At 41.1% G+C, this 24,374-nt stretch overlaps 1 protein-coding gene across 4 annotated transcripts in view; it reads left to right on the top strand.

The window, feature by feature from the left end:
- Window positions 1-24,374, top strand: part of MINK1 (misshapen like kinase 1) — a 675,211-nt gene that overhangs the window by 420,843 nt on the left and 229,994 nt on the right. For all 4 annotated transcript variants that reach the window (XM_053718325.1, XM_053718327.1, XM_053718326.1 and 1 more), the window contains 2 exons: window positions 13,641-13,772; window positions 14,452-14,688. In XM_053718325.1, the coding sequence (XP_053574300.1) occupies window positions 13,641-13,772; window positions 14,452-14,688 (369 nt within the window). The remainder of the gene's footprint in view (window positions 1-13,640; window positions 13,773-14,451; window positions 14,689-24,374) is intronic.

Here is a 24,374-nt window from a genome sequence, read left to right as displayed (position 1 = left end):
GTAGTGTTAGGTTTAATTGTAGATAATTGTAGGTATTTTATTTAATTAATGTGTTTTGGTGATGCTCTGTAAAAAGAAAGAATGGTACTCTTTTGCAGGGGTGGTATAGGGAGCTTCACCAAAACACAATTTGAAAACTTTTTCTCACACATGCAAAAACAATTTAAACCCATTGTTCACACTAGTTGTAATACAATTAGAACATCTGCCCTTGCACTTTCTTGATTGTTCTTTCAAACAAAATAGATCCTGGCTGTATGTGAACTGATGGCAGTAATTTAAGTTTACATGGGGGGCATGCCATCAACCTTTCTGGTAGGTTTCTATCTAGTTCAACGAGGTACAAGACTATATACCCCACAGGTACCTGAAGTAGAGACTGCATTCTTGCTGCAGAATGTTGGACACACTCTGAAGTACCTTTTAATCTATTTACGTCCAAAAATACTTACTCAAGAAGCATTCATATAATTAGTAGTAATTATATTTCTTTAATGTAATTGGCAAGTCCATGAGCTAGTGACGTATGGGATATACAATCCTACCAGGAGGGGCAAAGTTTCCCAAACCTCAAAATGCCTATAAATACACTCCTCACCACACCCACAATTCAGTTTTACAAACTTTGCCTCCTATGGAGGTGGTGAAGTAAGTTTGTGCTTGATTTTCTACGTCGATATGCGCTTCTCAGCATTTTAAAGCCCAATTCCTCTCAGAGTACAGTGTATGTCAGAGGGATGTGAAGAATATCACCTATTGAATTCTATGGCTTTCCTTGCGGGAAATCTTTTTCTTAGGTTCTCTGATATCGGTCGTAGAGATTTATCTCCTACCTCCCTTTTTCAGATCGACAGTATACTCTCATATTCCATTACCTCTACTGATAACCGTTTTGGGTTGGCTATCTGCTATATGTGGATGGGTGTCTTTCGGTAAGTATGTTTTCATTACTTAAGACACTCTTAGCTATGGTTTGGCACTTTATGTATTATTATAAAGTTCTAAATATATGTATTGTACTTATATTTGCCATTAGTCAGGTGTATGTATATTTCCTTTTGCAGACTATCGGTTTCATTTTTGGGAAAAAACATATTTAGGAAAATATTTTTCTTACCTAGGGTATAGTCTTTTTTTTCAAATTGACTGATTTTTTATTTTATTTTCACGGGCAAAATTAGGCTCGCGAGGTCGCAAAATGCTGCTGTTTATTGCGTCATTTTTGGCATAAGAATTTTTTTTGGCACAAAGGTACGTCCGGTGATGCAAATTCGTCATTTCTGGCGTCTTAGTTGACGCTGGGTTTCCTTGCACAAGGTTGCGTCTGTAATGACACGAGTGTGTCATTTCCGGATGTTGTTAGCACCAAAAAAAATTCATTTTGCGTTGTTCGTCATACTTGGCGCCAAATAATTTCATTATTTAAAACCCCATTCCTATATGCCTCTTGCCTTTTTCTATGTCAGAGGGCTATGCTGTTTGCATTTTTTCCCATTCCTGAAACTGACATATAAGGAAATTGATCATTTTGCTTTATATGGTTTTTCTTCTGTTATGTGTGATCAGTCCACGGGTCATCATTACTTCTGGGATATAACTCCTCCCCAACAGGAAATGCAAGAGGATTCACCCAGCAGAGCTGCATATAGCTCCTCCCCTCTACGTCAGTCCCAGTCATTCTCTTGCACCCAACGACTAGATAGGATGTGTGAGAGGACTATGGTGATTATACTTAGTTTTTATGACTTCAATCAAAAGTTTGTTATTTTAAAATAGCACCGGAGCGTGTTATTACTTCTCTGGCAGAGTTTGAGGAAGAATCTGACAGAGATTTTTTACTATGATTTTAACCGGAGTCGTTAAGATCATATTGCTGTTCTCGACCATCTGAGGGAGGTAAAGGCTTCAGATCAGGGGACAGCGGGCAGATGAATCTGCATTGAGGTATGTGGCAGTTTTTATTTTCTGAATGGAATTGATGAGAAAAGCCTGCCATACCGTTAAAATGACATGTATGTATACACTTCAGTATTCTGGGGATGGTATTTCACCGGAACTACTGTGTTAAGGTCACTAATCCTTTTAATAACTATTCTCATGTTAAACGTTTTTGCTGGAATGTAGAATCGTTTACATTGCTGAGGTACTGTGTGAATAAATGTTTGGGCATTATTTTCCACTTGGCAGTTTTTTGCTTTAATTGTGACAGTTTCGTTTCTCTTCACTGCTGTGTGGGAGAGGGAGGGGCCGTTTTTGGCGCTCTTTGCTACGCATCAAAAAATTCCAGTCAGCTACTTTTATATGTCCTGCATGATCCGGTTAATTTCTGACAGATCTCAGGGGTCTTCAAACTTCTTTGAAGGGAGGTAAATTCTCTCAGCAGAGCTGTGAGAATTCTTATAGTGACTGTGTATAAAAAAAACGTTGTTTTGTTTTCTTATGTACAAATTTAATTAGTGTTGTTTTTTACTAATGGGAACAAACCTTTGCTAAAAGTTGTGTTGTTTTAAAATTTGATGCAATAACTGTTTTTCAGTTCATTATTTCAACTGTCATTTAATCGTTAGTACCTCTTTGAGGCACAGTACGTTTTTTGCTAAAAAAGATTATAACCAAGTTGTAAGTTTTTTGCTAGTGTGTTAAACATGTCTGACTCAGAGGAAGATATCTGTGTCATTTGTTCCAATGCCAAGGTGGAGCCCAATAGAAATTTATGTACTAACTGTATTGATGCTACTTTAAATAAAAGTCAATCTGTACAATGTGAACAAATTTCACCAAACAGCGAGGGGAGAGTTATGCCGACTAACTCGCCTCACGCGACAGTACCTGCATCTCCCGCCCGGGAGGTGCGTGATATTTTGGCGCCTAGTACATCTGGGCGGCCATTACAGATAACATTACAAGATATGGCTACTGTTATGACTGAAGTTTTGTCTAAATTACCTGAACTAAGAGGCAAGCGTGATCACTCTGGGGTGAGAACAGAGTGCGCTGACAATGCTAGGGCCATGTCTGATACTGCGTCACAGCTCGCAGAGCATGAGGACGGAGAGCTTCATTCTGTGGGTGACGGTTCTGATCCAAACAGATTGGACTCAGATATTTCAAATTTTAAATTTAAATTGGAGAACCTCCGTGTACTACTAGGGGAGGTCTTAGCAGCTCTCAACGATTGTAACACTGTTGCAATACCAGAGAAACTGTGTAGGTTGGATAAATACTTTGCGGTACCGGCGAGTACTGACGTTTTTCCTATACCTAAGAGACTAACTGAAATTGTTACTAAGGAGTGGGATAGACCCGGTGTGCCGTTCTCACCCCCTCCAATATTTAGAAAGATGTTTCCAATAGACGCCACCACTCGGGACTTATGGCAAACGGTCCCCAAGGTGGAGGGAGCAGTTTCTACTTTAGCTAAGCGTACCACTATCCCGGTGGAGGATAGCTGTGCTTTCTCAGATCCAATGGATAAAAAATTAGAGGGTTACCTTAAGAAAATGTTTGTTCAACAAGGTTTTATATTACAACCCCTTGCATGTATCGCGCCGATTACGGCTGCGGCAGCATTTTGGATTGAGTCGCTTGAAGAGAACCTTAGTTCCTCTACGCTAGACGACATTACGGACAGGCTTAGAGTCCTTAAACTAGCTAATTCTTTCATTTCGGAGGCCGTAGTACATTTAACCAAACTTACGGCTAAGAACTCAGGATTCGCCATACAGGCACGCAGGGCACTGTGGCTAAAATCCTGGTCAGCTGATGTTACTTCTAAGTCCAAATTACTTAATATACCTTTCAAGGGGCAGTCCTTATTCGGGCCCGGTTTGAAAGAAATTATCGCTGACATTACGGGAGGTAAGGGCCACGCCCTACCTCAAGACAAGGCCAAAGCTAAGGCTAGACAGTCTAATTTTCGTCCCTTTCGGAATTTCAAAACAGGAGCAGCATCAACCTCCACTGCACCAAAACAGGAAGGAGCTGTTGCTCGTTACAGGCAAGGCTGGAAGCCTAACCAGTCCTGGAACAAAAGCAAGCAGGCCAGGAAACCTGCTGCTGCCCCAAAGACAGCATGAACCGAGAGCCCCCGATCCGGGACCGGATCTAGTAGGGGGCAGACTCTCTCTCTTCGCCCAGGCCTGGGCAAGAGATGTTCAGGATCCCTGGGCACTAGAGATCATATCTCAGGGATACCTTCTAGACTTCAAATTATCTCCCCCAAGAGGGAGATTTCATCTGTCAAGGTTGTCAACAAACCAGATAAAGAAAGAAGCGTTTCTACGCTGCGTACAAGATCTGTTAACAATGGGAGTGATCCATCCGGTTCCGTGGTCGGAACAAGGACAAGGGTTCTACTCAAACTTGTTTGTGGTTCCCAAAAAAGAGGGAACTTTCAGGCCAATCTTAGATTTAAAGACTCTAAACAAATTACTAAGAGTTCCATCGTTCAAAATGGAAACTATTCGGACTATTTTACCCATGATCCAAGAGGGTCAGTACATGACCACAGTGGATTTAAAGGATGCTTACCTTCACATACCGATCCACAAAGATCATCACCGGTATCTAAGGTTTGCCTTCTTAGACAGGCACTACCAGTTTGTAGCTCTTCCATTCGGATTGGCTACGGCTCCAAGAATCTTCACAAAGGTTCTGGGTGCCCTTCTAGCGGTACTAAGACCGCGAGGGATTTCGGTAGCTCCGTACCTAGACGACATTCTAATACAAGCTTCAAGCTTTCAAACTGCCAAGTCTCATACAGAGTTAGTTCTGGCATTTCTAAGGTCGCATGGATGGAAAGTGAACGAAAAGAAGAGTTCTCTCTTTCCTCTCACAAGAGTTCCATTCTTGGGGACTCTTATAGATTCTGTAGAAATGAAGATTTACCTGACAGAAGACAGGTTAACAAAACTTCAAAATGCATGCCGCGTCCTTCATTCCATTCAACACCCGTCAGTAGCTCAATGCATGGAGGTGATCGGCTTAATGGTAGCGGCAATGGACATAGTACCTTTTGCACGCCTACACCTCAGACCGCTGCAACTATGCATGCTAAGTCAGTGGAATGGGGATTACTCAGATTTGTCCCCTACTCTGAATCTGAATCAAGAGACCAGAAATTCTCTTCTATGGTGGCTTCATCGGCCACACCTGTCCAGGGGAATGCCATTCAGCAGGCCAGACTGGACAATTGTAACAACAGACGCCAGCCTACTAGGTTGGGGCGCTGTCTGGAATTCTCTGAAGGCTCAGGGACTATGGAATCAGGAGGAGAGTCTCCTTCCAATAAACATTCTGGAATTGAGAGCAGTTCTCAATGCCCTTCTGGCTTGGCCCCAGTTAATAACTCGGGGGTTCATCAGGTTTCAGTCGGACAACATCACGACTGTAGCTTACATCAACCATCAGGGAGGGACAAGAAGCTCCCTAGCAATGATGGAAGTATCAAAGATAATTCGCTGGGCAGAGTCTCACTCTTGCCACCTGTCAGCAATCCACATCCCGGGAGTGGAGAACTGGGAGGCGGATTTCTTGAGTCGCCAGACTCTTCATCCGGGGGAGTGGGAACTTCATCCGGAGGTCTTTGCCCAAATACTTCGACGTTGGGGCAAACCAGAGATAGATCTCATGGCGTCTCGCCAGAACGCCAAACTTCCTCGCTACGGGTCCAGATCCAGGGATCCGGGAGCAGTTCTGATAGATGCTTTGACAGCACCTTGGAACTTCAGGATGGCTTATGTGTTTCCACCCTTCCCGCTGCTTCCTCGATTGATTGCCAAAATCAAACAGGAGAGAGCATCAGTAATTCTAATAGCACCTGCTTGGCCACGCAGGACTTGGTATGCAGATCTAGTGGACATGTCATCCTGTCCGCCTTGGTCTCTACCTCTGAGACAGGACCTTCTGATACAGGGTCCATTCAAACATCAAAATCTAACTTCTCTGAAGCTGACTGCTTGGAAATTGAACGCTTGATTTTATCAAAACGTGGTTTTTCTGAGTCGGTTATTGATACCCTGATTCAGGCTAGGAAGCCTGTTACCAGAAGGATTTACCATAAAATATGGCGGAAATACCTATACTGGTGCGAATCCAAAGGTTACTCCTGGAGTAAGGTTAGGATCGCTAGGATATTGTCTTTTCTACAAGAAGGTTTAGAAAAGGGTTTATCAGCTAGTTCATTAAAGGGACAGATTTCAGCTCTGTCCATCTTGTTACACAGACGTCTGTCAGAAAATCCAGACGTCCAGTCCTTTTGTCAGGCTTTAGCTAGGATCAAGCCTGTGTTTAAAGCTGTTGCTCCACCATGGAGTTTAAACTTAGTTCTTAACGTTTTACAGGGTGTTCCGTTTGAACCCCTTCATTCCATTGATATAAAAATGTTATCTTGGAAAGTTCTGTTTTTAATGGCTATTTCCTCGGCTCGAAGAGTCTCTGAGTTATCAGCCTTACATTGTGATTCCCCTTATCTGATTTTTCACTCAGACAAGGTAGTTCTGCGTACTAAACCTGGGTTCTTACCTAAGGTAGTCACTAACAGGAACATCAATCAAGAGATTGTTGTCCCATCCTTGTGTCCAAATCCTTCTTCAAAGAAGGAACGTCTTTTACACAATCTGGATGTAGTTCGTGCCCTCAAGTTCTACTTGCAGGCAACTAAAGATTTTCGCCAAACTTCTTCCTTGTTTGTCGTTTACTCTGGACAGAGGAGAGGTCAAAAAGCTTCTGCTACCTCTCTCTCTTTTTGGCTTCGTAGCATAATACGTTTAGCCTATGAGACTGCTGGACAGCAGCCTCCTGAAAGAATTACAGCTCACTCCACTAGAGCTGTGGCTTCCACTTGGGCCTTTAAGAATGAGGCCTCTGTTGAACAGATTTGCAAGGCTGCAACTTGGTCTTCGCTTCATACTTTTTCCAAATTTTACAAATTTGACACTTTTGCTTCTTCGGAGGCTATTTTTGGGAGAAAGGTTCTTCAGGCAGTGGTTCCTTCTGTATAATGAGCCTGCCTATCCCTCCCGTCATCCGTGTACTTTTGCTTTGGTATTGGTATCCCAGAAGTAATGATGACCCGTGGACTGATCACACATAACAGAAGAAAACATAATTTATGCTTACCTGATAAATTCCTTTCTTCTGTTGTGTGATCAGTCCACGGCCCGCCCTGTTTTAAGGCAGGTAAATATCTTTTAAATTATACTCCAGTCACCACTTCACCCTTGGTTACTCCTTTCTCGTTGTTTCTTGGTCGAATGACTGGGACTGACGTAGAGGGGAGGAGCTATATGCAGCTCTGCTGGGTGAATCCTCTTGCATTTCCTGTTGGGGAGGAGTTATATCCCAGAAGTAATGATGACCCGTGGACTGATCACACAACAGAAGAAAGGAATTTATCAGGTAAGCATAAATTATGTTTTTTTCCTCTTAAATTTGCAAGATGTCTCAATCTGATCCTGTCTCAGAAATCACTGTTGGAACCCTGCTGCCTGATAACAGTTCTACTAAAGCTAAGTGTATCTGTTGTAAATTTGTGAAGATTATATCTCCAGCTGTGGTATGTAATAGTTGTCATGATAAGCTTTTACATGCAGAGAATGTATCCATCAGTAATAGTACAATGCCTGTTGTTCCTTCAACATCTAATGTACATAATATCCCTGTGACTATAAAAGATTTTATTGCTGATGTGTTTCAGAAGGCTTTGTCTGCTATCCCGCCTTCTAATAAACGTAAAAGGTCTTTTAAAACTTCTCATAAAGTTGATGAAATTTCAAATGACCAACAACATACTGAATTATCCTCCTCTGATGAGGATCTATCCGATTCAGAAGATCCTTCCTCAGATATTGACACTGACAGATCTACTTATTTAAAATGGTGTATTTTTGTTCCTAGTTAAAAGAGGTGTTGGATTACATTGGATATTGCAGAAACTAGTCCTCTTGATACTAAAACTAGTAAATGTTTAAATTCTGTTTATAAACCTCCTGTGGATACTCCAGAGGTTTTTCTAGTTCCTGATGCTATTTCTAATATGATTTCTAAGGAATGGAATATGCCTGGTGGTACTTTTATTCCTTCTTCAAGGTTTAAAAAAATTGTATCCTTTGCCAGCATTTAGATTGGAGTTTTGGGAAAAGATCCCCAAAGTTGATGGGGCTATTTCTACTCTTGCCAAACGTACTACTATTCCTATGGAAGATAGTACTTCCTTTAAGGACCCTTTAGATAGGAAACTTGAATCTTATCTAAGGAAAACTTATTTATATTCTGGCTATCTTCTCAAGCCTGCCATTTCAATGGCTGATGTTGCAGCTGCATCAACTTTTTGGTTGGAAAGTTTAGCGCAACAGGAAATAAATGCTAATTTGTCTTGCATTGTTCGCTTGCTTCAACATGCTAATCATTTTATCTGTGATGCTATTTTTGATATCATCAAAATTGATGTTAAATTTATGTCTTTAGCTATTTTAGCTAGATGAGCTTTGTGGCTCAAATATTGGAATGCTGACATGGTATATAAGTCTAGATTACTATCTCTTTCTTTCCAAGGTAATCATTTATTTGTTTCTCAGTTGGATTCAATTATTTCAACTGTCACTGGGGGGAGGGAGTTTTTTTGCCTCAGGATAAAAGACCTAAGTGTATATCTAAAGCTTCTAACTGTTTTCGTTCCTTTCGATAAAATAAGGAACAGAAACCCAATCCTTCCCTCAAAGAATCTGGTTACATTTGGAAACCTTCTTCAAGTTGGAGTAAATCCAAGCCGTTTAAGAAACCAAAGCCAGCCCCCAAGTCTGCATGAAGGTGCGGCCCTCATTCCAGCTCAGCTGGTAGGGGGCAGATTAAGATTCTTCCAAAGCATTTGGGCAGATTCTGTCCAAAATCAATGGATTCAGAGTATTGTCTCAAGGGTACCAAATAGGATTCAGAGTAAGACCTCCTGTGAGAAGATTTTTTCTCTTGCGTATTCCCAGCAAATCCAGTAAAGGCTCAGGCTTTTCTGAAGTGTGTTTCAGACATGGAGCTTTCAGGGGTAATCAAACCAGTTCCGTTTCAGGAACAGGGTCTGGGGTTCATTCAAATCTATTCATTGTCCCAAAGAAAGAAAATTCATTCAGGCCAGTTCTGGATCTGAAAATTTTGAATCGTTTTGTAAGAGTGCCAACTTTCAAAATAGTGACTATAAGGACTATTGTGCCTTTTGATCAGTAAGGGCATTATATGTCCACAATAGACTTACAGGATGCATATCTTCATATTCCGATTCATCCAGACCACTATCAGTTTCTGAGATTCTTTTTTCTATACAAGCATTACCAATTTGTCGCTCTTCCATTTGGCCTAGCGACAGCTCCAAGAATCTTTTCAAAGATTCTCAGTGCCCTACTCTCTGTAATCAGAGAACGGGGTATTGCGGTGTTTCCTTATTTGGACGATATCTTGGTACTAGCTCTTACATTCTGCAGAATCTCACGCAAATCAACTAGTGTTGTTTCTTCAAAGACATGGTTGGAGGATCAATTTTCCAAAAAGTTTCTTGATTCCTCAGACAAGGGTCACCTTTTTAGGTTTCCAGATAGATTCAGTGCCCATGACTCTGTCTCTAACAGACAAGAGACAATTAAAATTGGTTTCAGCTTGTCTCATGACTGCAGCATCGGACGCGATCCCCTTTGCTCGTTTTCATATGAGACCTCTCCAGCTTTCTATGCTGAATCAATGGTGCAGGGACTTTACAAAGATATCACAATTAATATCCTTAAATCCCAATGTTCAACTTTCTCTGAATTGGTGATTAGATCACCATCGTATAGTTCAAGGGGCCTCTTTTGTTCGTCCAACCTGGACTGTGATCACAACAGATGCAAGTCTTTCAGGTTGGGGAGCTGTCTGGGGATCTGACAGCACAAGGGGTTTGAAAATCTCAAGAGGCGAGGTAAATCAATATTTTAGAACTCTGTGCTATTTTCAGGGCTCTTCGGGTTTGGCCTCTGTTGAAGAGAGAACCGTTAATTTGTTTTAAGACAGACAATCACAACTGTGGCATATGTCAATCATCAGGGTGGGACTGACAGTCCCCAATCTATGAAAGAAGTATCTCTGATACTTCTTGGCCGGAATCCAACTCCTGTCTAATTTCTGAGGTTCATATCCCAGGTATAGACAATTGGGAAGCGGATCATCTCAGCCGTCAGACTTTACATCCGGGGGAGTGGTCGCTCCATTCAGATGTGTTTTCTCAGATTGTTCAGATATGGGGTCTTCCAGAAATAGATCTGATGGCTTCCCATTTAAACAAGAAACTTCCCAGGTACCTGTCCAGGTCCAGGGATCCTCAGGCTGTGGCGGTGGATGCGTTAGCAGTTCCTTTGTGTTACCAACCCGCTTATATCTTCCCGCCTCTAGTTCTTCTTCCAAGAGTGATCTCATGATCATCATGGAACAATCGTTTGTGTTGCTGGTAGCTCCAACATGGCCTCACAGGTTTTGGTATGTGGATCTTGTTCGAATGTCCAGTTGCCAACCTTGTCCACTTCCTTTAAGACCAGACCTTCTGTCTCAAGGTCTGTTTTTCCATCAGGATCTCAAATCATTAAATTTGAAGGTATGGAAATTGAACGCCTAGTGCTTAGTCATAGAGGTTTCTCTGACTCAGTGATTAAATTCTATGTTGCAGGCTCGTAAATCTGTTTTTAGGAAGATTTATTATCGAGTTTGGAAGACATATATTTCATGGTCTTCTTCTCATAAATTCTCCTGGCATTGCTTTAGAATTCTTAGAATTTTACAGTTTCTTCAGGATGGTTTGGATAAAGGTTTGTCTGCATGTTCCTTGAAAGACAAATCTATGCTCTTTCTGTTTTATTTCACAGAAAGATTGCTAAGCTTCCTGATATTCACTGTTTTGTACAGGCTTTGGTCCATATCAAACCTGTCATTAATCAATCTCTCCTCCGTGGAGTCTTAATTTGGTTTTGAAGGCTTTACAGGCTCCTCCTTTTGAGCCTATGCATTCTTTGGACATTAAACTACTTTCTTGGAAAGTGTTGTTCCTTTTGGCCATTTCTTCTGTTAGAAGAGTTTCCGAATTATCTTCTTTCTTGTGAATCTCCTTTTCTGATTTTCCATCAGGATAAGGCAGTTTTGCGGACTTCATTTAAATTTCTACCTAAGGTTGTGAATTCTAACAACATTAATAGAGAAATTGTTGTTCCTTCTTTGTGTCCTAATCCTAAGAATTCTTCGGAGAGATCCTTACATTCTTTGGATGTTGTAAGAGCCTTGAAATATTATGTTGAAGCTACTAAAGATTTCAGGAAGACTTCTAGTCTATTTGTTATCTTTTCTGGTTCTTGGAAAGGTCAGAAGGCTTCTGCCATTTCCTTGGGATCTTGGTTAAAGCTTTTGATTCATCAGGCTTATTTGGAGTCGGGTCAGGCCCATCTCAGAGAATTACACTTCATGGGCTTTTAAGAATGAAGCTTCAGTTGATCAGATTTGCAAAGCAGCAACTTGGTCTTCTTTGCATACATTTACTAAATTCTACCGTTTTGATGTATTTGCTTCTTCGGAAGCAGTTTTTGGTAGAAAAGTTTTTCAGGCAGCTGTTTCAGTTTGATTCCTCTGCTTATGTTTAAGTTTTTTTCTTTTCATTTATGAAAAATTTTGGGTTGTGGATTAATTTTTTCAATGGAAAAAGGCTGTTATTATTTTTATCCCTCCCTCTCTAGTGACTCTAACTGTGGAGTTCCACATCTTGGGTATTACTATACGTCACTAGCTCATGGACTCTTGCCAATTACATGAAAGAAATAATAATTTATGTAAGAACTTGCCTGATAAATTCATTTCTTTCATATTGACAAGAGTCCATGCGACCCACCCTTTTTATGGTGATTATGATTTTTTGTATAACGCACAATTTATTTCCAAATTCCTTTTTTTTTAATGCTTTTTACTCCTTTCTTTTATCACCCCATTACTTGGCGATTCGTTAAACTGAATTGTGGGTGTGGTGAGGGGTGTATTTATAGGCATTTTGAGGTTTGGGAAACTTTGCCCCTCCTGGTAGGATTGTATATCCCATACGTCACTAGCTCATGGACTCTTGCCAATATGAAAGAAATTAATTTATCAGGTAAGTTCTTACATAAATTATGTTACTTAGCATAAGCTACGAGGTTCATCTGAATCTTAGTAGAGACACATCTCGATTACCCTCAAGGAAAGGCTGCCCATAGGATTAGAGAAGCACAACCCCCCCCCCCTCCATAAATAAATGTTTTAAAAAATGTAAATCTGTAATTTTGTTAACTCAACTTATGAACATAATTTTGCAGTCCAGCAGCATATATTTGAATATTGTTCCTCTCTCCTTGGCATTGATCAAGAAATCACTTGCAACATTTAAGAGTGTCAGAGTTTTGATTCTCTGGGGCAGTGAAACATTTTTTTTTTTTTTGCAGATTTAAATTACAAGAAAAGCAAATAAGTGGATTGCATTTCACATAATTATACATCATTTTAATTTAAATGTCACCTCTGTTGCCTTAAAGTAGTGGTTGGCTAACTGGATGAAATTTAGAAATAAAAAAGTAGATATGTACATTTGTGCACTTCGGTTACATATGTGGAACATTCGCCTCCTTTTCTTAACTAGATTTATTCTTGTGAAAGTGCCACACACTGAGACCTGGGCATATCTAGATCTCATTGTGTTGCACTTTCACAGTTTAAATCTGACGCTGCATTTGTAAGCAACCAAAGTGCTTGAATGAGCATATCTAATAAAAAGGATGTTTGCTAGTTAACACTATTGTATTCACATTTAAGTGCTGTCAAGAACAGTCACATTACAAATGCATTATACAAAGGAAACCTCTCTTGTGCTCAGCATAATACTTGAATGCTGATCAAAAGTAAGAATACATTGTTGGCTGCATACAACTGCAAAGCATTACATGCTGGGTAACCAAGACACAGCTGAAATTTTTTATACAAATTCCAACAATCCATATTTCAATGTGTAAATAAAGCCTTGAAACAAATTGTTTTATCTTGCTTTTTTCCATTTGGTTGCTTGCACTGAACCTTTTTCTTTGTTAAATGTGTTGCCATGGTAACAAAGAAAATAGGAATATTAAATGTTCTCTAGATATCAACCAATACCAAATAAGGATGTCCATTCTTAACCTTCATTAAACCATCCCAATATAGCTTCAAATTTTCCATATTTTACAAATTATTCAGTGAAATATTCAAATATAAAATGTAATTTATCAATCTTTGAATACTTTTTTTTCATAGTATGCATCTCTTTTGATAGTCTCTCTTATGATACTATCAAGGGCTATTTCTATTATCTATGGTAGTTTTCCAGGTCGAAATTAACCAGTAATTTATAAGGTATTTTCTAACACAAGCCCATGTAATCTTATTCAATAAATTAAAGAGTTCAGAGATATTTTTAGATGACAGATTGGATCATGTAGGATACGTAAAAATTTGTTGGTTTGATACTTAGTGTTTTAGAGAGAATTCTTATTTAAACACAGACTGAGGTCAGTCTCCTAAGATTTAAATCTTACATTTTACCAGCAATCTCTTAACTGCCTCTGCTTTTTGTATCTTTTCAGGTGGAAGAGCGTTCAAGACTTAACAAGCAGAACTCCCCACTCTCTGTCACAAAGCTCAACTCTGTGGATTCTACAGGAACACCTACACAGACACCTCCTACACAAAGGATTCCAGAAATCCAGGAACACAAGGTGAGCAGTCAATATATTTTAAGGACTAACATGACAAGTGATCATGGAATAAAACATTATCAATTTAAGTATAAGTGATTGCTAAAAGAAAATAGATACAGCATTATGATCTTTCATATTATTGTATTACTCTGAGAACAAAAAGATGATTATGCTTACATTATTCTCAACCAAAATTCCAAGTTTGTGCATGTTTTCTATGTCTGTGTGTGTGTATCCTACATTGTTTTCAGTGAGAACTTGATAGGCAATATAAAAGTTTGATAATAAAAGAACTAGTTGTATCATTCAACTTTTATATTCTGTGGCTAAGGCTTTTATAAATCTCAACTTCAAATTTAAAATTTTACTATGGACCAAGGTTAAGTGAACCAGTGCAAAAACAATGAAACAAATGCATAGATAAATTTATATGTCTAATGGCTTAATAAATCTAGCTGGAAAAGGTTTTTTTTTTTATTTAGTTTTTTTGCCTTTTTCTGTATGTTATTTAAGAAAATCTAAATTAATAAATCTCGGAATAGGGTGGTTCCATCGCCTATGTTCTCTACTTATGTTTCAAAAGCGTGAAGGGTGCACACTATGTTTTTATAAAGACGAAGAGCAGTAGAGTTATGCATTCATTATTCATTTATTCATTCATACTTCCATTCCTCCATACCTTCACTCCTTCCATCAGCCTCTCCGCACCACTCCACAGACCCGTGCCGTCCTCAAACCTACCCCAAGACCCAGCTCCTTGCAAGATCCACCTGTTGCTCCCATCACCACCCGCCAAGCTGCTGTGCTCCCTAATAACTCTCGGGGCAATCTGGTTCGCCAGAGTTCTGACCCCTCCCCTGATGCTGGTGTCCCCTCGAACTGGCCTGAGAGGGGACCCTGGGTGAGAATGGAGTCGGAGGTGCCTCCTCCCAAGGTAACAGCAGAGTTGTTGACATCTATTATGCATAATCCTCTCTGCTAAGTATTGGTTCTGCTCTGCTCCCAATCATCGCAATTGCTTATAACTGTGCATGCTTTGTCTATTCAGACTTCTGCTATCTAACTAACAGCTGACATTCTTCATTTTAGTTTCCTAACTCTACTAGACTCTACTACCATTTCTAACTATTATTTAATGAATAAACTTAAATCAAGATATATTAATTTTGAATAAATGCCCTTTTCAGGTTTTAGGAATATGGACAAACTTGCTAATTGTATCTCTTCACCTTTTAGAAAACTATCCATAAGTCATAAAGTATGTTTCAGTAGGTAAATGAGCCTTGAGCAACTTATAAGCATCCAGGTGTAAAAAATATATATTAATCGCACATACTGTATTGTTAAAGCATAACTGACCTTATCTCCTTCCTAGTGGCAAACTCTTCACAAGTCCCCTCCGTATGAGTGACATTGTTTTAGTTGACTTTAATGATATATCTTCCTTTCTGAATGAAAAATTTGAATATTTTTAACATCAGTCAAAAGTATGGTATTTTAAAGTGATTGTAAAGCTTAATGAATAAGTGCCCGGTATCTAAAAATACTCTTAAAAACAGGGACACTTTCATTCATTACACTTTGCAAACACACTTATTTTTTTAAAATACTTACCTTTGCGTTATGGTAAACATAACGCTGATCCTCTGCCCCCATCTGCTACTTACATTAGCATATCGAAGACAATCCGGCTTCCTCCAATCGTTGCGTGCCTCACGAGCTGGATACCAAAAGGGGCACACAGCGATTGGAGAAAGCCGGATTCGTCGTCATTCTGCTTAAGAATGCAGGAGCTGCAGGCGGAGGATCGGCGTTATGTGGACCATAATGTAAAGGTATTTTTAAAAATAAGCGTCTTTGTACAGTTTAATAAATGAAAGTGCCCCTGTTTTTAAGATTATTTTTAGATACTGGGCACTCATTCATTAAAGGGACATGAAACCGCAAAATTTTCTTTCATGATCCAGATAGAGAATACATTTTTAAACAACTTTCTAATTTACTTTTATTATCTAATTTCTTTAATTCTATTGGTATCATTTGTTGAAGGAGTAGCAATGCACTAATGGTTTCTAGCTGAACTCATGGGTGAGCCAATCACAATCAATATATATATGCGACCACCAATCAACAGCTAGAACCTATGATATCTGCTGCTTCTGAGCTTGCCTAGATAAACCTTTCAGCAAAGGATAACAAGAGAAGGAAGCAAATTAAATGATATAAGTAAATTGGAAAGTTGTTTAAAATCTTATTCTCTATCTGAATCATGAAAGAAAATATGTGGGTTTCATGTCCCTTTAAACTTTAAATTCACTTTAATGAATGTTAAAATGCAAATAGTGTTATTTTTTCCTAAAAAGATCTCACACCCAATTATGTTCTTCACTGGTCGATTGAGATTTGTTTTCTTCAGGTCTAGGGTTCCCCTACAAAGAGTCTTGCAAGAAGTTTTATATGAATTCTCCTATAAAACAGTGTGGCCATCTGTGGTAGTTCTCATAGTTTCTAGCTTGCAAGATCATGTACATTAAATATTAGAATTAAAAAGTTTATGAAAACACTATTTTATCTTCAATGTCAACTTTTTTCATATAATCAACATATATCTGGCAGACCTTATTCCGCATTCTGCTAGCAGCTGGTCTGTGTTTGTTTGTGAGAGCCGTTTAGCATATTATAGAACAACCATTTCTCTTGTTAAGTGTGTTCAGTCCACGGGTCATCCATTACTTATGGGATATATTCTCCTTCCCAACAGGAAGTTGCAAGAGGATCACCCAAGCAGAGCTGCTATATAGCTCCTCCCCTCACATGTCATATCCAGTCATTCTCTTGCAACCCTCAACAAAGAAGGAGGTTGCGAGAGGAGCTGGAGTTTTTACTTAACTATTCTTCAATCAAAAGTTTGTTATTTTAAATGGCACCGGAGTGTGCTGTTTTTCTATCTCAGGCAGTATTTGGAAGAAGAAACTGCCTGCGTTTTTTTTTCTATGATCTTAGCAGGCGTAACTAAGATCCACTGGCTGTTCTCGACATTCTGAGGAGTGGGGTAACTTCAGAAACTGGGAATAGCATGCGGGGTCCTCCGCAAATGAGGTATGTGCAGTACTTTATTTTCTGGGAATGGAATTGACTAAGAAAATACTGCTGTTACCGTATGATGTAAGTACAGCCTTAAATGCAGTAGTGGCAACTGGTATCAGGCTGATAAATGTATGCACAGTCGAGTTATTTTCTAGGGACTAGAATTTGACTGAGAAAATACTGTTAAAACTGAAATAATACTTAAGCCTTATCTGCAGTGGTAGCGACTGGTAGCAGGCTTAGTGATAACTTTGCATGACATTGGAAAATGTTGTTTTTTAATAAAACGTTTACTGGCATGTTATTCGTTTTTGTGAGGTACTTTGGTGATAAATCTCTTTGGGCATGATTTTTTTCCACATGGCTAACATATATTTTCTGCATGGAAACCGTTATATCAGGGCTCCCACTGTTGTGATAGGAGTGGGAGGGACCTTGTTTTAGCGCCTTGTTGCGCAGTTAAAATTCTAGCACAGTCTTCCTGCTTCTTCCTCTTTGATCCAGGACGTCTCTAGAGAGCTCAGGGGTCTGCAAAATTCATTTTTGAGGGAGGTAATCAGTCACAGCAGATCTGTGACAGTGTGCTTGACTGTGATTAAAAGCGTTAAATCTTAATTGATATCCGTTTTATCCGTTTTGGGTATTGAGGGGTTAATCATCCTTTTGCTAATGGGTGCAATCCTCTGCTAATAATACACTTCTTGTTAAGAAATGTTTAATTATATCTGTATTTTTGAAGCGCTGCAGCGTTTTTATATTGCTTGTAAACTTATTGAAAGTGATTTCCAAGCTTGCTAGTTTCATTGCTAAGTCTGTTTAAACATGTCTGATTCAGAGGAAACTGTTTGTTCATCATGTTCAAAAGCCAATGTGGAGCCCAATAGAACGATGTGTACCAATTGTATTGATATTGCTTTGAATAAAAGTCAATCTGTACCGATAGAGAAACTATCACCAGACAACGAGGGGGAAGTTATGCCGCCTAACTCTCCTCACGTGTCAGTACCTGCGTCTCCCGCTCGGGAGATGCGTAGGATTGAGACGCCAAGTACATCTAGGCCCTTACAAATCACTTTACATGATATGGCTAATGTTATGAAAGAAGTATTATATAATATGCCCGAATTAAGGGGCAAGCGCGATAGCTCTGGGTTAAGGACAGAGCGCGCTGATGACACGAGAGCCATGTCTGATAATGCGTCACAATTTGCAGAACATGAGGACGGTGAGCTTCATTCTGTCGGTGACGGTTCTGATCCGGGGAGACTGGATTCAGAAATTTCAAATTTTAAATTTAAGCTTGAGAACCTCCGTGTGTTACTAGGGGAGGTATTAGCGGCTCTGAATGATTGCGACACGGTGGCAATTCCAGAGAAATTGTGTAGGTTGGATAGATACTATGCGGTACCGGTGTGTACTGACGTCTTTCCTATACCAAAAAGACTTACAGAAATTATCAGTAAGGAGTGGGATAGACCCGGTGTGCCTTTTTCCCCTCCCCCGATATTTAGAAAAATGTTTCCTATAGACGCCACCACACGAGACTTATGGCAGACGGTCCCTAAGGTGGAGGGAGCAGTTTCTACTTTAGCCAAGCGTACCACTATCCCGGTGGAGGATAGCTGTGCTTTCTCAGATCCAATGGATAAAAAATTAGAGGGTTATCTTAAGAAAATGTTTGTTCAACAGGGTTTTATATTGCAGCCTCTTGCATGCATTGCGGCTGCAGCGGCATTCTGGTTTGAGTCTCTGGAAGAGGCGATTCGCACAGAGCCATTGGATGAGGATTTGAGCAAAGTTAGAACCCTTAAGCAAGCTAATGCGTTTGTTTCAGATGCCGTAGTACATCTAACCAAACTTACGGCTAAAAATTCCGGATTCGCCATACAGGCGCGCAGAGCGCTCTGGCTTAAATCCTGGTCAGCGGATGTAACTTCCAAGTCTAAGCTACTTAACATTCCTTTCAAAGGGCAGACCTTATTCGGGCCCGGCTTGAAGGAAATTATTGCTGACATTACGGGAGGTAAGGGCCACGCCCTTCCTCAGGACAGGGCCAAACCAAAGGTCAAACAGTCTAATTTTCGTGCCTTTCGTAACTTCAAGGCAGGAGCAGCATCAACTTCCTCCGCTCCAAAACAGGAAGGAACTACTGCTCGTTACAGACAGGGTTGGAAAGGCAACCAGTCATGGAACAAGGGCAAGCAGGCCAGAAAGCCTACTCCCGCCCCTAAGACAGCATGAAGACAGGGCCCCCTATCCGGAGATGGATTTAGTGGGGGGCAGACTTTCTCTCTTCGCCCAGGCTTGGGCAAGAGATGTGCAGGATCCCTGGACAATGAAGATTATATCTCAGGGATACCTTCTGGATTTCAAAACCTCTCCTCCACAAGGGAGGTTCCATCTTTCGAGGTTATCAACAAACCTAGTAAAGAGAGAGGCATTTCAACAATGTGTACAAGACCTCTTAATCATGAGAGTGTTCCACTCAGTTCCGCGATCGGAACAGGGACAAGGATTTTACTCAAATCTATTTGTGGTTCCCAAAAAAGAGGGAACCTTCAGACCAATCTTGGACTTAAAGATCTTAAACAAATTCCTAAGGGTACCATCGTTCAAGATGGAAACCATTCGAACCATCCTACCCATGATCCAAGAGGGTCAATATATGACCACAGTGGACTTAAAGGATGCTTACCTTCATATACCGATTCACAAAGATCATTATCGGTGCCTAAGGTTTGCCTTTCTAGACAGGCATTACCAGTTTGTGGCTCTTCCCTTCGGGTTAGCCACGGCCCCGAGAATTTTTACGAAGGTTCTGGGCTCACTTCTGGCGGTACTAAGACCACGAGGCATAGCGGTGGCTCCGTACCTAGACGACATTCTGATACAAGCGTCAAGTTTTCAGAATGCAAAGTCTCATACAGAGATAGTTCTAGCATTTCTGAGGTCGCATGGGTGGAAAGTGAACGTGGAAAAGAGTTCTCTGTTACCACTCACAAGGGTTCCTTTTCTAGGGACTCTTATAGATTCTGTAGAGATGAAGATTTACCTGACGGAGTCCAGGTTATCAAAGATTCTCAATGCTTGCCGTGTCCTTCATTCCGTTCCAAGCCCATCAGTAGCTCAGTGCATAGAGGTAATCGGCTTAATGGTCGCAGCAATGGACATAGTGCCATTTGCGCGCCTGCATCTCAGACCGCTGCAACTATGCATGCTCAGTCAATGGAACGGGGATTACTCAGATCTGGACCAGGAGACCAGAGATTCTCTTCTCTGGTGGTTGTCACCGGTTCATCTGTCCAAAGGAATGACCTTTTGCAGACCAGATTGGACGATTGTAACAACGGATGCCAGCCTTCTAGGCTGGGGAGCAGTCTGGAATTCCCTGAAGGCTCAGGGATCGTGGACTCAGGAGGAGAAACTCCTTCCAATAAACATTCTAGAATTAAGAGCAATATTCAATGCTCTTCTAGCTTGGCCTCAGTTAGCAAAACTGAGGTTCATCAGATTTCAGTCGGACAATATCACGACTGTGGCTTACATCAATCATCAAGGGGGAACCAGGAGTTCCCTAGCGATGTTGGAAGTCTCGAAGATAATTCGCTGGGCAGAGTCTCACTCTTGCCACCTGTCAGCGATTCACATCCCAGGCGTAGAGAACTGGGAGGCGGATTTCCTAAGTCGCCAGACTTTTCATCCGGGAGAGTGGGAACTTCACCCGGAGGTATTTGCTCAACTGATTCGTCGTTGGGGCAAACCGGATCTGGATCTCATGGCATCTCGCCAGAACGCGAAGCTTCCTTGTTACGTATCCAGTTCCAGGGACCCGGGAGCGGTGCTGGTAGATGCATTAGCAGCCCCTTGGGTTTTCAACATAGCTTATGTGTTTCCACCATTTCCGTTGCTACCTCGACTGATTGCCAGGATCAAACAGGAGAGGGCATCGGTAATTCTGATAGCGCCTGCGTGGCCACGCAGGACCTGGTATGCAGACCTAGTGGACATGTCGTCCTGTCCACCATGGTCTCTTCCTCTGAGACAGGACCTTCTAATTCAGGGTCCTTTCTCCAACATAGGTGTGTCCGGTCCACGGCGTCATCCTTACTTGTGGGATATTCTCTTCCCCAACAGGAAATGGCAAAGAGCCCAGCAAAGCTGGTCACATGATCCCTCCTAGGCTCCGCCTACCCCAGTCATTCTCTTTGCCGTTGTACAGGCAACATCTCCACGGAGATGGCTTAGAGTTTTTTAGTGTTTAACTGTAGTTTTTATTATTCAATCAAGAGTTTGTTATTTTAAAATAGTGCTGGTATGTACTATTTACTCTGAAACAGAAAAGAGATGAAGATTTCTGTTTGTATGAGGAAAATGATTTTAGCAACCGTTACTAAAATCCATGGCTGTTCCACACAGGACTGTTGAGAGGAATTAACTTCAGTTGGGGGAACAGTGAGCAGTCTTTTGCTGCTTGAGGTATGACACATTCTAACAAGACGATGTAATGCTGGAAGCTGTCATTTTCCCTATGGGATCCGGTAAGCCATTTTTATTCACACAGTAAATAAGGGCTTCACAAGGGCTTATTAAGACTGTAGACATTTTCTGGGCTAAATCGATCATATTTACACATATTTAGCCTTGAGGAATCATTTAATCTGGGTATTTTTTGTAAAATAATATCGGCAGGCACTGTTTTAGACACTTTATTCTATTGGGGCTTTCCCTAATCATAGTCAGAGCCTCATTTTCGCGCCGGTATGGCGCACTTGTTTTTGAGAACAGCATGACATGCAGCTGCATGTGTGTGGAGCTCTGATACATAGAAAAGTCTTTCTGAAGGCATTATTTGGTATCGTATTCCCCTTTGGGCTTGGTTGGGTCTCAGCAAAGCAGATTCCAGGGACTGTAAAGGGGTTAAATATAAAAACGGCTCCGGTTCCGTTATTTTAAGGGTTAAAGCTTCCAAATTTGGTGTGCAATACTTTTAAGGCTTTAAGACACTGTGGTGAAATTTTGGTGAATTTTGAACAATTCCTTCATACTTTTTCGCAATTGCAGTAATAAAGTGTGTTCAGTTTAAAATTTAAAGTGACAGTAACGGTTTTATTTTAAAACGTTTTTTGTGCTTTGTTATCAAGTTTATGCCTGTTTAACATGTCTGAACTACCAGATAGATTGTGTTCTGACTGTGGGGAAGCCAAGGTTCCTTCTCATTTAAATAGATGTGATTTATGTCATAAAAAATTTAGTAAAAATGATGCCCAAGATGATTCCTCAAGTGAGGGGAGTAAGCATGGTACTGCATCATCCCCTCCTTCGTCTACACCAGTTTTGCCCATACAGGAGGCCCCTAGTACATCTAGCGCGCCAATACTCCTTACTATGCAACAATTAACGGCTGTAATGGATAATTCTATCAAAACATTTTAGCCAATATGCCCACTTATCAGCGAAAGCGCGACTGCTCTGTTTTAGAAAATACTGAAGAGCATGAGGACGCTGATGATATTGTTTCTGAAGGGCCCCTACACCAGTCTGAGGGGGCCAGGGAGGTTTTGTCTGAGGGAGAAATTTCAGATTCAGGAAAAATTTCTCAACAAGCTGAACCTGATGTGATTACTTTTAAATTTAAGTTGGAACATCTCCGCGCTCTGCTTAAGGAGGTGTTATCCAATTTGGATGATTGTGATTATCTGGTCATTCCAGAAACACTATGTAAAATGGACAAGTTCCTAGAGGCCCCGGGGCCCCCCGAAGCTTTTCCTATACTCAAGCGGGTGGCGTACATTGTTAATAAAGAATGGGACAGGCCCGGTGTACCTTTCGTACCTCCCCCCATATTTAAAAAATTGTTTCCTATAGTCGACCCCAGAAAGGACTTATGGCAGACAGTCCCCAAGGTCGAGGGGGCGGTTTCTACTCTAAACAAGCGCACCACTATACCCATAGAAGATAGTTGTGCTTTCCAAGATCCTATGGATAAAAAATTAGAAGGTTTGCTAAAAAAGATGTTTGTTCAGCAAGGTTACCTTCTACAACCAATTGCATGCATTGTCCCTGTCACTACAGCCGCGTGTTTCTGGTGCGATGAGCTAGAAAAGGCGATTATTAGTAATTCTTCTTCTTATGAGGAGATTATGGACAGAATTCGTGCTCTTAAATTGGCTAATTCTTTCACCCTAGACGCCACCTTGCAATTGGCTAGGTTAGCGGCGAAAAATTCTGGGTTTGCTATTGTGGCGCGCAGAGCGCTTTGGTTAAAATCTTGGTCAGCGGATGCGTCTTCCAAGAACAAATTGTTTGACATTCCTTTCAAGGGGAAAACACTGTTTGGCCCTGACTTGAAAGAGTTTATCTCTGATATCACTGGGGGCAAGGGCCACGCCCTTCCTCAGAATAGGTCTTTCAAGGCCAAAAATAAACCTAATTTTCGTCCCTTTCGCAGAAACGGACCAGCCCCAAGTGCTACGTCCTCTAAGCAGGAGGGTAATACTTCTCAAGCCAATCCAGCCTGGAGACCAAGGCAAGGCTGGAACAAAGGAAAGCAGGCCAAGAAACCTGCCACTGCTCCCAAGACAGCATGAGATGCGGGCCCCCGATCCGGGACCGGATTTGGTGGGGGGCAGACTCTCTCTCTTCACTCAGGCTTGGGCAAGAGATGTTCTGGATCCTTGGGCGCTAGAAATAGTCTTCCAAGGTTATCTTCTGGAAGTGATTCATCCTGTTCCATTAAAAGAACGAGGGATGGGGTTCTACTCCAATCTGTTCGTAGTTCCCAAAAAAGAGGGAACGTTCAGACCAATCTTAGATCTCAAGATCCTAAACAAGTTTCTCAAGGTTCCATCGTCCAAAATGGAAACCATTCGAACAATCCTTCCATCCAGGAAGGTCAATTCTTGACCACGGTGGATTTAAAGGATGCGTATCTACATATTCCTGTCCACAAGGAACATCATCGGTTCCTAAGGTTCGCATTCCTGGACAAGCATTACCAGTTCGTGGCGCTTCCTTTCGGATTAGCCACTGTTCCAAGGATTTTCACAAAGGTACTAGGGTCCCTTCTGGCGGTGCTAAGACCAAGGGGCATTGCTGTAGTACCTTACTTGGACGACATTCTGATTCAAGCGTCGTCCCTTCCTCAAGCAAAGGCTCACACGGACATAGTCCTGGCCTTTCTCGGATCTCACGGATGGTAAGTGAACGTGGAAAAGAGTTCTCTATCTCCGTCGACAAGAGTTCCCTTCTTGGGAACAATAATAGACTCCTTAGAAATGAGGATTTTTCTGACAGAGACCAGAAAAACAAAACTTCTAAACTCTTGTCGGATACTTCCTTCCGTTCCTCTTCCTTCCATAGCGCAGTGCATGGAAGTGATAGGTTTGATGGTAGCGGCAATGGACATAGTTCCTTTTGCGCGCATTCATCTAAGACCATTTCAATTGTGTATGCTCAGTCAGTGGAATGGGGGCTATACAGACTTGTCTCCGAAGATACAAGTAAATCAGAGGACCAGAGACTCACTCCGTTGGT

The sequence above is a fragment of the Bombina bombina genome, chromosome 6 (genome assembly GCF_027579735.1).
Source record: "Bombina bombina isolate aBomBom1 chromosome 6, aBomBom1.pri, whole genome shotgun sequence".
Lineage (NCBI taxonomy): Eukaryota > Metazoa > Chordata > Amphibia > Anura > Bombinatoridae > Bombina > Bombina bombina.
This window is presented reverse-complemented; position numbering and strand designations above follow the sequence as displayed.